This window comes from Colias philodice, chromosome 24, assembly GCF_061535455.1.
Source record: "Colias philodice isolate Cphi_HAF_F1 chromosome 24, ilColPhil1 Martin Lab GWU primary, whole genome shotgun sequence".
In the NCBI taxonomy this organism is placed as follows: Eukaryota; Metazoa; Arthropoda; class Insecta; order Lepidoptera; family Pieridae; genus Colias; species Colias philodice.
The window spans coordinates 7628360-7642800 of record NC_143109.1 but is presented as its reverse complement, the minus strand read 5'-3'; the positions used below and the strand labels follow the sequence as shown (position 1 = coordinate 7642800).

General features: G+C 33.9%; 1 protein-coding gene across 2 annotated transcripts in view; it reads left to right on the top strand.

Annotated features, from left to right (window-relative positions):
• The window catches only part of LOC149477803 (solute carrier family 41 member 1-like), a 97182-nt gene that overhangs the window by 80696 nt on the left and 2045 nt on the right, over positions 1 to 14441 (top strand). For both annotated transcript variants that reach the window (XM_089710080.1, XM_089710081.1), the window contains 6 exons: positions 7076 to 7188; positions 7795 to 7939; positions 8301 to 8447; positions 9581 to 9728; positions 10433 to 10638; positions 11359 to 11507. In XM_089710080.1, the coding sequence (XP_089566206.1) occupies positions 7076 to 7188; positions 7795 to 7939; positions 8301 to 8447; positions 9581 to 9728; positions 10433 to 10638; positions 11359 to 11507 (908 nt within the window). The remainder of the gene's footprint in view (positions 1 to 7075; positions 7189 to 7794; positions 7940 to 8300; positions 8448 to 9580; positions 9729 to 10432; positions 10639 to 11358; positions 11508 to 14441) is intronic.

Below are 14441 nucleotides of genomic sequence, written 5' to 3'. Positions count from 1 at the left end.
CTAATAAAAAAGCTATGAACGAAAAGATGTGAATTATATGCAATCAGTCCATGAATACAGGTAAAGTCACAAGCAAATGCTAGTAATATATACATATTCAAAATGTACAAGTAAAGCGCTTTCAAATGATACCAAATACTGCATATTTATCTTAACTTTATTTTTTACTCTGTATGTTTTGTCCGCTAGAGGGCGCCACATTAGATTTTGTGAAACCCCATATGGCCTTTAGCTAGCTGGTCGCTGGTTATACAGTGAACAATTCAGACGCTTCTAATGATATGTCATTTGTCGAATTCTGATAAGTAGTTTAGAAGTTACGAGGGAATAGATGAACATACATACATGACCTGTAAACAACCATAACCCTCCTTTTGCTTTGCCGTAGTTGGGTAAAAATATGTTAATGCCGTACTGTATCAAATGGCCATAAAGCACCCTTAAAATTGTAGCTTTCGTCGCTTTCATCAGCCTAAAAGATGTGGTCTGCACAAAAATGTACGGCATCGTTTTTTCCTAATTTATCTATGTTAATACTATTTAAAACAACGGATAAAGTGTAGAAAACTATTATATTTCATTAATCTACGATGTTTAAACTTTAACAAAATTTCTGGTTTTGCATTTCTCTATAACTTTTTTTAGAACGGTTTCTTTTGAACGGCAATACTATACAACAATTGAATTTTACAATATCATGTTAAAAAAAAAGTTCCCGTACAGGGTCAAATGACCTTACAGCTCTTTATATCAAGAATTCGATGAAATTAAGATGATTATTGGTATACATTTAAAAGAACAATTATTTTTTGACGGCATTGCTTTTAATAGTACTTTTGAGTGCTAGATAATGTTTTGGAACCGAAGCCGTACTTAGTCAAATGACCCCGTGGAGTGGGGAAAGAGAGGGGATTGCAACTCTCGATTTTTTCCCCTTGTCCCCATGATTTTTGTACGGCGTTGCGGAATAATGGATTAAAAGCAGTATAGCAATAGTATGACACAGATGCCGTACATGGTCAAATGACCAAATTTACCCCCGGTAACTCTCGGAAATTAAATAAAAATTCCGACTTGGTGGACCACCATTTTTGTACGGCACTGAGCGGTTTCTTATTATTTTTAATGGATCTATCGATGGTTAAGAATGCCGTACAAAAATATATGACCAAAATTTACCGAGTCTACCTGTACTTTTCAATTCTCATCTGCACTCAGTTGGACAGCTTACAAGTGACGGCATAGTGATGAATCTTATTATTTTTTGCTCTGCTATCGTTCTAGATATGTCCCCTGGTGGTTCATTTGACCCATATTTTTGTCCTATGCGGGCTTGTAGTCTAATAATAAATATTTTACACCGGAAATTACCTGCTAAAGGAAATTAATTCTCATTGATTAAACACGAATTTCTGAAAGGGTTTGATAAGCATGACAGCTCAGGTATATAGTTGCTACTGTGCTAAAAATTTCAGTTAAAAAAGGTACAACAATATCTCTCAATTCATATCATATTTAAAATTTTTATGTTAGCTCCATGGGTTTTCGAGCGATTGACGTGATTCTTTCTATATATATCTTTCTGTGAAGCCCAGATGTAGACACAGCATAATGAAATACTACCGTCTAACAATGATTACACGTTTTTCTTCTCCAACAATACGGCTATTAGCGACGAAACAAAAACCCATTGATTATCAGGAATAGGATGCATTGTACAAACTATTGATAAATATTAATTTATGATCAATTCATAAACTCTTTGGTGGATTTAAAACGCAATTACTATGGAGATATTATAAAGAAGAAATATACATTCTCAACTTAATAGCTAGAGTTTGTTTGTTTGAATGCGATGACCTTAAAAACTATTCCAACCCCAACGTTTTTCAAATGTACAAGTAACTAAGTATTGCATTTATCCATTTTCTTTTCAGAAGAATAAGATAATTTCATGATGTGTCCGATTTTTTTTTGTTTTTTATTTATCACTAGCTTACCACCCGCGGCTTCGCCCGCTTTGTCTAAAACCTGATAAATTATATACTAAAACCTTCCTCTTGAATCACTCTATCTATTAAAAAAAACCGCATCAAAATCCGTTGCGTAGTTATAAAGATTTAAGCATACAAGGGGATATAGGGAAATAGGGACAGAGAAAGCGACTTTGTTTTAAATACTATGTAGTGATAGTGAACTGTGAAGTACAAAACTTATTTCATTTATTTAAAACAAAAGTGTATAGAAACTGATCAGAATTCCAAAGATAATGCTTATTATAATATAATTAATACTCGATGGAAACAAGGACATTGAAAGTAGCTAATTACTGTCAGATACGAACAAATTGATTATTTTTTTGTCATATTGATAAAAAATGTGATAAATCGTTTGTGCAGTACACCTGGAATGAATATTTATTTATGTATTTAACATTTACGCTTATCAAAACGAATTGTATTGTTGAAGTGAAACTTCTATATCGGGGTTGGAAAAAAATTTAGTGTAACATTTTTTCGTTACGCGTGACATTTTTCCGTTACGCGCCTTCTTTTTCTTATCCCTACCACGCGTGATTCGACTTATTTCTGTAAAGTTGCATATTATAGTAAATTATTTCTTGAAAAATAAGGTCATAAAGAAGTTTCACTTCTTACGTGAGTACACTATAGTACACGCACACATTTTTATTATTATTATACAAATGACCAGTACATATTTATTTACCTAACTACATACATAATAATATATAAATATTAATATGGCAGATTCCTAATGGAATTATTTACTTGAAATAAATCTCCAAATAATTGTAATATTTACCAAAAGTAAACAATTAAACAGTTTGCTGTCCATGATTATGTTCACTCTATAATACCCAACACCATATACCTTCATATATTCGTATAATTAAAACCCACTTACTCAGAATTATAGCTACACTAGCTGTGCCCCGCGGTTTTACCCGCGTTCCTCCGCTCCTGTTGGTCTTAGCGTGATCATATAGGATAGCCTTCCTCGATAAATGGGCTATCTAACACCAAAATAATTTTTCAAATCGGACCAGTTATTCCTGAGATTAGCGCGTTCAAACAAACAAAAAAACTCTTCAGATTTATAATATTAGTATAGATTTTGTACATAAGTAAATGAACTTTTCACACTCGGCTGTTTCAGTCAATTTAAAATAGCGACTATATTATTGTATTTAGTTAATGGTACACTAAGCACAATATAATTTCTGTAATGGACGACTTCCGTAGGTGTTTTCAGACATACATTTAAACTAGAACCTAAGTAATGGAATGTTCTAGAACTAATTTAGTGCCTCGAGTAAATTACGCTACGATATTTTTATATATAAAGGTTTTTAAAATAATTTTGAATAAATAAGACTAGGTATTATTTTAAGCTTAATTTGGGTCTTAAAAATGTGTGAAGTTTTTAGCTGCTTAATTAACAGCTGTCAGCTGTCATAGGAATGTTAATATGTATTTAAAAAACAAAAGTATTCACAAACCGTTATGTAAATTTTATATTATATTAGTATGTAGGTATAATTATTAAATAATAAAGATATGCTACTATTAATTCTACATTCATGAAAAAAAAGCATTGGTCATATTTTACACAAATTCAAAACCTTTTATACTTGTAAACTTTTACAAGTACATATATGAATAGACATTTTTAATAAACTACCAAGAAGGATTGAAGAAGAAGGATGGAAGAAGGATCACTCTCAATCGATAAATAATTACCTACTCTTTCCAATATTACTTTGTTCTCCCTACGACCCTACCGTAGGTACAATGAAACATAAATAAACCAAATTGTAAATTTATCTAAAATATTGTTTGACAATGTAATTTCCATGTTATAATAATAATGCAGTTTTATCGTACGATAACCGCATGTTTGCATGTGTATTTCCAAAAACAACAATTGCAACTGTTTAGCATTTAAAATTATTTCCAAACACTATGTTTGTGTTATAGACCGGGAGATACTGACACAAAATTTCGAGTCATTTGTAACAGGATGGCGGTTCTACAGGGTTCTTAGTACGCAATGACAAAAAGAAAAACGATGGTGTGAACGCTGGTACCGGCGGCTTAGTCGCGTGGGCGTTAGTCGAACTCATCGGAAAATAGCGAAAGTCAAACGATTTGTAACAGTATGGCACTTATTTTTCCTGTAAGTTTGAGGATCAACGAATATAAATACAAAATTTCAAAGATCTAGGTGTTGGAAATCTTCACTTATATAAATTAATAATAAATTTATTTTTCAAGTATGACAGCACTTTTTCCCCCTACTAGAAGTATGGCAAATATAATAATTGTCACATTTTATCAAATACTCTCCAAAAAGCCAAATGCAATACTGGTACAAAAAGATAGGCGAAATAAAAAATTTTTGCAGATTTTCGGCGGTATGGCGACCATTTGGAATCGTCCGAAAAGTATGGCATGGCGATTTTCGTAAATGGCTGCACGACGATGGTTACCTGTGCAAAAGTTAGCTTGGTACAAATGGTTGAATAATTGTTTTTTTTAAATCAACACATTCGCGTCGGTATGGCGGGCTGTAAGTCATACCGGAAAAGTATGGCATGACACTACCGCCTACTTCTTTTTTATGGGCTATCGGTAAATTCTAAAATTTTTGTGTTACAAATCGTTTGACTTTCGCTATTTTTCCGACGAGTTCGACTAACGCCCACGCGACTAACCCACCGGTACCAGCGTTCACACCATCATTTTTCTTTTTGTCATTGCGTACTAAGACCCCTGTAGAACCGCCATCCTGTTACAAATGACTCGAAATTTTGTGTCAGTATCTCCCGGTCTATTAAGAGATAACAAGTAATTGCAAATTACACTTGCATTACAGTCAATGAAATGTATTTTCATAAATATCGAAATATCGTCGAGAAATCATTTTTAGTATTATAAAATAGTATTTGTATTTGTTCCTAATGCTAAAGTCTTTGAAAAATTAGGTAATTGAGTTTTTGGCCGATTCTTCTCGATAAAAGAGACATTCTGTAGTTTTAAATAGACAGACAGACGGACAGGCGGACAACGAAGTGATCCTATAAGAGTTCCTTTTTTCCTTTTGAGGTTCGGAAAAATGCAATTAAAAATGACTACTCAAAAACGTTTTACTTATGTAAATTGGAAAAGTTAACACAAATAACATTTTTTGGAGTTTGCGTTTAGTAACTTCGTTTCAAATAAGGTTACAAGTAACCTACATGCTATTCACTCAGACATCAATGATGATAATTTTGGCACTAAGCGTATAAAACATTACCTGATACATAAATACAGACGGTTGCTATAGAAGCTATATGAGATGTATAAATAATTTGATCCTTTTTGTAACGAAGCCGATATATAAACATAAGTGATCTACACTCTTATTTTATAAACAAAAACGAGATTAAGTTTTTGTAATATAAGTGATGCTATTTAAAATTGCAATATTGATAGCCTGATGGAGAGGTGAAAATAATATTTAATAATTCTACATGGAACTTTAAAAAAATCTTAGATCAAGAGCCCACGACGGCCAGACATTCCTTTCTTTAGGAAAGTTGAAAGTTTCTCTGTATGATGTATATGTCTCCGATACAGATAAGAACGACTAGCGATTATCAAGTCTGGGTTGTGGTTACTTTGGCAGGAAACAGGTAGTAAAGGTGTATAAAATTGTACCTAACTTTCATTATAGTTTAAAAGCTAAATTTTATACAGGGTGTCCCGCTTTCGGTATACTAAGCGCGAAGGGACTTGTAGTTTTGCATACACTGATCACATAAAAAATACTTAAATAACAAAATTACGCGAAAAATTTTTTGCTAAATTTTTCCTTAAAATCCATGTATTCGTCTCTAGCTTCGCGCAGCCGGCATATACCGCTTCGCTAATGTGAGTATTTTGTCTATGAAAACATAATCTTAAACGATAGCTCACATGCGGGTGGCAAAGTTGGGCGGTTTGCTTGTTGGGGGTGTACACATGGAATTTTAAGAATTCCTCTATTTAAAAAAAAATGCGTCTGGAATTTTATAATTATTTTTTACGTACTCAGCGTATGCAAAACTACAAGTCCCTTTGCGCTTAGTATACCGAAAGTGGGACACCCTGTATATGTTACTTGGGGACCTATAAAAAGATGTTACCTTAAGAGCCGGACAGTTTTCATGGTTCTTACATCTAGCCAGACACATTTAAAAAATAATTAACATATCATCAAATTCACATAACTACCTAAAAGTGTAACAAATATGAAATAACCCACTAAAACATTAGTTAACTATATAACTATTAAAAATAATAGTATATAAGTAATAAAGTCATTACTTATCTTTTACGGGGACTTATGTTCATGGAATTTCACGTATCTGGATGACACAATAAAAAAGGTACAATTTTATACACCTTTACTACCTGTTTCCTGCCAAAGTAACCACAACACAGACTTGATAATCGCTGGTCGTTCTTATCTGTATCGGAGACATATACAGAGAAACTTTCAACTTTATTAAAGAAAGGAATGTCTGGCCGTCGTGGGCTCTTGATCTATCTCTTCAAAATGTAATGCGAAGTTGAAAGGATTTAAGCATAGGTACATAGGGACAAACAGACAGACTGCGGGAAGCGATTTCGTCTAATACCTATCTACTGTGATGTGATTTCACAATAGTAAACCGCGTCATAAAGATACAGAAAAAAAACTACAACAATAACAATTAATTCATGTTTGATAGTTCATTGTTATCAGATTATGGGCGGTTTTCTCCTTACGACTAGAAGTTTTCTTATATCTTGTATTTTAAATGAAATTGAAATAATTCTACATATTATAAAACCCAATAATTTCGGCACTGAAGCATTATTTTTTAAATCTTGATAATTACGGAGCCGTTGAGAGTAAAATTTCAAAGTCGCGGTGACGATTTTGGTATCTTTGAATCTTGTAAAAGAAGTTTCACTTCTGACACGTGTGCTCGACTCACATGCTCTTTATTTATTAATATCTACAATATAATTTTCTTGTTTACCAGGTAATTTGGACATGTGTCTCGCATCGCGGCTGTCGACGCAGGCGAACCTTGGCAACATGGAGTCGCCGCGGGAAGTCATCTCCATGGTCGTCGGGAATATATCATTAGTTCAGGTAACAATGTTTTACCTTCGTATTAAGGTTATAGGAAATGCTAATTATTGACCAAAAAGGTTCTTAAGAACTGCATTTTTTCGAACTTGTGTTAGTTTGATATAAGACATTAATTATTTAATTCGGAATTCCATTTTACGATGTATCTATACAAATGATTGTTTGCAATGATGATTCATACCAGGGTGAACCTTCAGTTCACCCACGCGTCCGCGTTAAAATGTAGAAGCCCTTCTGGCTAACATTGAGAGACACCACACAAAAAAAAAGATGATTCCATAAATTTTTAGAAAGACCAAAATCCTATAATCATGATAATATGTGTTGAGCATCAGCTCTATATTTGCTCTACCTTTTTTTTATAGTGGGGAAATCTTCCAAAGATACCCACGGCCCCCGGGGAAGGAGCCGTGGGTTATGTCGGATTCTTACCGACTAAAACCCCACTGTGTTCCGTCGAGCCGCTTTAATGATGGGGCCGCGGGTATTTGTTAGAATTCTTCTCTACCTACATAATTTCGTGCTCAATAATATCCTGACCGCATGTGACTTCATCCTTACCTGGCCTACTCTTCACACCTTTAATTATCATGTATTTGTTTTCAGGTGCAAGCGATAGTCGCCGCCACAGTGGTCTCGATGTTCGCGATAGTCGTCAACTCGATCACGGACCGCGCGTTCAACGGGAACTATGTGCTGCTGCTCATCTCGTCCGCCATCTTCACCGCAACCACCACGTGTTTTGTGCTTGGTGGGTTTAGTAGCTTCATAATTTGTTACGTCTTTTGTAAATGCGTTGTTTTTTAATCATATTATTGTTATGATGGATTTTTTCTTAAAAAGTGGCATAAGATTTCTTGTAAATTACAAAATAAATTCTTCGGTTGTAAAATAATAAAAAATGATTGACAACTGCCACTGCACTGATCCAGGGTCAGTAAAAACGACATAATATTTGTGAAAATAAAAATCAAAAAGTGTTAAATTATCAGGGACATTATCAGCGACTGGTGAAAGAGGGTCTGATTATTATCCTTTATTATTTATCCTACACATTTTCTAATATTCTTTAGAAATTTATTAAAACATTAAATTTTGATTTTCTATTTCAGATTTTGTGATGGTAATGGTGATATTCGGATCGCAGAAGTTCAAAGTGAACCCGGACAACGTGGCGACACCTCTAGCGGCCTCCATCGGTGACATCGTCAGCAACTCTGTTCTTGCCGTCACTGCGCAGTATATGTTTGAGCAAATAAGTAAGTTATAAGAAAGAAAGAAAATACATTTATTTACAATGCACCCTTACACGTACAAAAAAACAATAGAAAAATTTAAAACTAAGGAGAAGCAAGGATAAGAAAAAACATAAATAACTGCGTAAGTTACAAATATATTGGAGTTTTTGAAGTGAAACTTCTTTATCGGGGTTGGAAAAAAATTTAGTGTAACATTTTTTCGTTACTCGTGACATTTTTCCGTTACGCGCCATCTTGTTTTTATCCCTACCACGCGTGATTGACGTAAAGTTGCATATAGTAAATTATTTTTTGAAAAATAAGGTCATAAAGAAGTTTCACTTCTTACGTGTATACACTAGTACACGCACACATTTTTTTATATACAAGTTATTCTGGATTTTGAACACGCTTTTATCAGCTTGACCTGTATTTTTGTGTGCTTGTATGTTTGTTTGTATCGACTCCTTCAGACTCGGTTTTGATCCACTTTGAACGGACCGATTAAATGCCGACTTATCAAGAATTGGTGACAATACGATGCGATTTTATATCAATGAAGCGTTTAATTTTTGTTATCTATACTTATTATAAGAGGCTTAACATTTACGTGACTTTTTATTTTTTAATTAACGACTCATTTCTAGGGATATTGATAAGTTTCAATAGATAATTTGGAACAGATGTCTGATCCGTGATTATAATATTAAAAAAGACAATCCGATTAATGAGTCATTAAAAATTTGTCATATTCGTGCAATCCTATCTTTTAGACTTCGATTAGATACATTTTGATGCTTTAATCGATATAAAAATAAGTGTTTAATAGTAATGTAAAGAAATAAAAAAATGTAAGAAAATTGAAATAACCCTTCATAAAAATGAAGAAGTGCACGTTTAAGTTAAATGAATTAGGAATTATTTTAGTAAAATCTAACTCTCTCTTGTTAATACTATTATAATGCAATTTATTACGTAAAGGTGATCAACGCAATCAAACGCTTAAAGAAAGATCGCATATTTATTACGAAATAATTTAATTCATAAACTATTCGATCGATTTAAAAATTACTTTAGCATTTATTATAATTATTTATCAGTCAGTGAAGCAAACGGCTTGTCATAAAGCATAATTAATTTGATATATTTTCCAGAAACGTCTCTCTGGCAGCCGATCGCGCTTTTATGCGTGTACTACTGCCTGCTGCCGATCTGGGTGTTCATTGTTTGGAGGAACAAGTACACAAAGAAGGTGCTCACCACGGGCTGGACGCCGGTCATCTCGGCGCTGTTTATTAGCGGGTTAGTTGCTAACTTTTATAAAGATTGCATGAGTTGAATACCTATGTTGTTTTCGTTATGTTTTGATATTAATTTTAAGTAATCTACGAGAAAGTAGACTACCTAGATGTTGTTGTTTTCTTTTTATTTTGTGGTATTCAAGTGTATTTCTATATTCTATTCTTCTATTTCCATCGTTCTTCCTTCTACATTACATTGTTGTGAGATAAATGATTTGACCTCTCTATTGCATCCAACTTATTCATTTTCGTGTCAAATTCTAAAGTTTCCCTTTTTATTCAGCGAGCAATTAAACTTCTTAGATGTTATTATATTTTCTTCTTGTTTTGTGGTATTCAAGTGTCTTTCCAGCATCTCTTCTACTTTTGACAATTTGTCTATTGACATTCTTACAATAATCAGGTGACGACGCGGTTGGCGCAGTGGTAAAGTAACTGCCTACTGAGCCGACGGTCCCGGGTTCGATCCCCGGTCAGGGCAAATATTTGTGTGATGAACTCAATTATTTATTCTTGGGTCTGGGTGTTATCTATATATGTATTTATTAAATATTATATTTATCGTCGCCTAGTACCCACAACACAAGCCTTAATTGAGCTTACTGTGGGACTAGGTCGATTTGTGTAATAATGTCCTATAATATTTATAATTACGTCTATTTTACGTATTTTCGTACCGAATTCCAATCTTGTCTCTCTTTCTAGCATCGGAGGCATAGTCCTCGACCAGGCAGTAGACCGGTACCCGGGCTACGAGGTGTTCCAGCCGATCGTGAACGGCATCGGCGGCAACCTGGTGTGCGTGCAGTCGTCGCGGCTCGCCACGCAGCTGCACCAGACCGCCATCCCCGGCGTGCTGCCCGAGCGCACGCGCATCATCGAGTGGCCCTGGCGGACGCTCTTCTATGGCAGTCAGTACTTGTTTATTTCTTTCATTTTAAGGTTCAGCAACAGGCATCACAGTTAGTAACATCGAGTACAGTTCGATTCAAACTTAATAGCGGTTGTTTCGAGCCGCCATTAAGTTTGAATCTTACTGTACAAGGTGTAATACACACTTGTAACGTAAAGGGAACAGGTGAAAGTGGCAGTTTTATGGAGGCTAAAAAAACACCAGTTCCAAAAAATATAGACGAGGACATTGAAACAATTCACAATCAGTATTCTATGTAACTATATTTATGGTATAAAACAAAAGATAACACTTTTTATATCCTGATGGCACTAAACCTTTTAATAGTGTCTAGTATCGTTTTATATTTCTAGGAGTCAATGCTCCACTTAAAACATAGGTATCTATCATTGTCTTTTAAATTATAAAGCGCAGTAACCACTGCTTTTATTTAAACAGTATTATGTGGAATAAAACAAATTCAAGCCAATTCTTTGTGTATCATGTTGTCACATAACCTTTTAATAACTCAGGCCCCGGAATCACAGACACAATAGAAAATCTATTGTGTCGTGGACCGATCGGGCCGTTCGGGGCTCAATGGGTTAGTGTCTAGCATCGTTTGATATTTCTAGGAGATAAAATGTATCTGTCATTGTCTGTTAAACTATAAATCAGTGGTTTTAATGGTATTATTATGTTCAAACTTATTTTTAATCAATTATTATCTAATTTCCAGCTCCGGCAGCGAAGGTAGCGCGCATGTTGTTAGCGCTGGCTGTGTGCGGGCAGATCGTGTTCATGATCGTCGCCGACTTCGTGTACCAGGGGTTCGTCTCCGTGCAGGTCTCCTTTGGGGTCACCTACGTGGCGTGTAGTGTCATACAGGTGAATATCAGCATTTGTATTTGATCTAGTTGATACTAATATTGATATAATATATAAATCTCGTGTCACAATGTTTGTCCTCAATGGACTTTTATTAACCGATTATAATAAAATTCGCACACCATGTGTAATTCGATCCAACTTGAGAGATAGGATAGTTTAAACATGTAGGTACCACGGGCGAAACCGGGGCGCTTTGCGTGCGAAGCTGCGGGCGAAAAGCTAGTTTAGCGAATAAATTTGAAACATATTTGGATAAAGTAATACACACATTAATTTCGTAACATGTTGAAAATTAATTAAAAATAGGTAGGTAAAAAAAACTTACTTCGTTTTAATATTATCGAATCGCATCAAACTGTGAATTGATGATGTGGAATTGTTTTTCAATTTTGTGAATACTTTTGTGATAAACCCTAATTAAAATGGTGATAGCATTTAATTTAAATTCGTTTACAAAATAATTACTTTTGATAAGCGCTGTTAATCATGTATCTTTACACTTCTTTAAAGCATGATTTGTGTGATTATTTTCAACAATTTTAATTTTCATGATTGCTCAATTCAATCGTTCTATTATGAAAAGCGAAACTAATTACGCAAACCTAACTTGAAGCTCGGTGAAATATTTATACGGATAGTCTTGATTACAACTATTTTTAATACGGAACTGTTTACATGAAATCAGTTTTAGTACATTAGCTTATCAGCCGTGGCTTTGTCTGTCTAAATACCTTGCTCGAGAATCAATTGTATCTAAATCGCATCAAAATCCGTTGCGTAGTTTTAAATAATTTGGAAAATCCAAAAGTGCACGCCTCATAATTTTTTTTAATAATTATTTATTAATTATTATTTTTGTTTATTTAATAACAATTAAACCGCATCGAATCAGACCCTGAAAAATGAAAGGGTTCTATTCCTGAGCATACTCAAGCGTAAGAGAAAAAAAAAGACTCGATTAGTAAAGTATTTCGGTCGCTATCGTGTTAACAAGAAAAAGGATCCGCACATACAGACACACGGACGTCCAAGACAGAACTTTTTTAAACTGTTTTTTAACTAGTTTAAATAACAAAAATGACATCAAAAATATCATGAACGTTAAAAATAGTGTTTTTTCTTAATATGTGTGTGTATGTATTATCTTACAAGTGCAATGTATGATACATAAAGACATTTTAAGTTTGAAAAATCAGATGTTTTGCGCGAAGTGACAGTAGTACCCACCTCAACGCTTCGCTTATGAGGCGTGCAATATCTACACGCCACGGACAGTGGAAAGCGACTTTGTATTTGATGGGTTTTAGGCAGGAAAAAGTAAAGATTGTTAAATAAACTTGAGATACTTTATTAGACGATATGCGTATCGGTCAATTAGGGAAAGCTGGCATGTTCACAGTACTCACACTTACGCAATTTCACTTACAGTATGTTCAAAAATAAATGCGACTCTAGTTTCATTAAAGACTTGAATTGTAAAATGGGTGCGTTGTAGATATGTATATGCAAATATAATTACTTATGAAAGCTCTCATAATTTACCTGTAAAATTATAATTTAAAAGTAAATCAATTGATGAAGTTAATTATTTATTCTAATAATAATCAATTGGATAAAAGTATTAATAATCATTCAATTATCAAATAATAATTAAATTCCTGACTTTGGATATCTAAGAAATATTATATTTGTAGTAAGTACGTAATACCTACCAATACGCGCTAACAAATATGTGTTACATGTTTATTGTATAATTTTCACACTATTGGTTTTAAACTCAAACTCAAACATTTATACAATTAGACTTCTTCTAGAAGCACTTTTGAATCGTCATAACAGTTTAACAGTTTTAACATTTACCACCAATTCAGAAAGCAGTATCTATAGAGAAGAAGAAGAATCTATTTAATCATAATCGTAATCTTCTACTTCACTGTAACTTTCATCGCTCGAAGAACTCGATGTTTCGTTGTCGGAATTTCTTAATGTTATTATAAATGAGTCAGTGTAATTATCTACTTTTGGTTCTAATTGAATATATTTTTCCTCATGTTCTCGCGTCTTTCTCCAAACGTCACTAAATATATCCAGACTAATAGCATTTGCTTCCTTTCTAAATAATTCTTACACAGTTTTCAAGTTAAAGTTCACATTTTGTGATGCTACTTTCCCTTTAATTATGCCCCATAGTAACTCTATTGGGTTGAGTTCTGGATGGTATGGTTGAAGGCGCAATACACTATGTCCATGATCTTTGAGGATTGCATCAAGTAGGTAAAAATTGTGTTTAGTTTGGCTTATTTTTTTTAATAATGTGATAACTCTGATTATTAATTAGTTATTTGATTTTTGAAAAAAAAAATGCCGATTTTAGTCAAAATTTATATTTCTCTAACAAGATCCTTATCATCCAAATTTCCACCTTGGTGAGAAAAATTGACATTTCTAATGAAAATGAACAAAAAATTAAATGATTTTATTAAATACTGTAAAATAGTCTATAATTCTTCCATTTACTGTATCACAAAATTCTTCATAGATTTTTAGATATTCGTACTACACCAATTACATCACCCTGTATTTATAAACAATTGCAAAAAATGACATATACATAGGCCGGGAGATACTGACACAAAATTTCGGGTCATTTGTAACAGAATGGCGGTTCTACAGAGGTCTTATTACGCAATGACTAAAAGAAAAATGGCGGACTGTAAGTCACATCGTAACTGTATGGCATGACACTACCGCCTACATCTTTTTTAAGGGCTATCGGTAAATTATAAAATTTTTGTGTTACAAATCGTTGGACTTTCGCTATTTATCCGACGAGTGTGACTAACGCCCACGCGACTAGTCCGCCGGTACCAGCGTTCTGACCATCATTTTTCTTTTTGTCATTGCGTACTAAGACCCCTCTAGACCGCCATC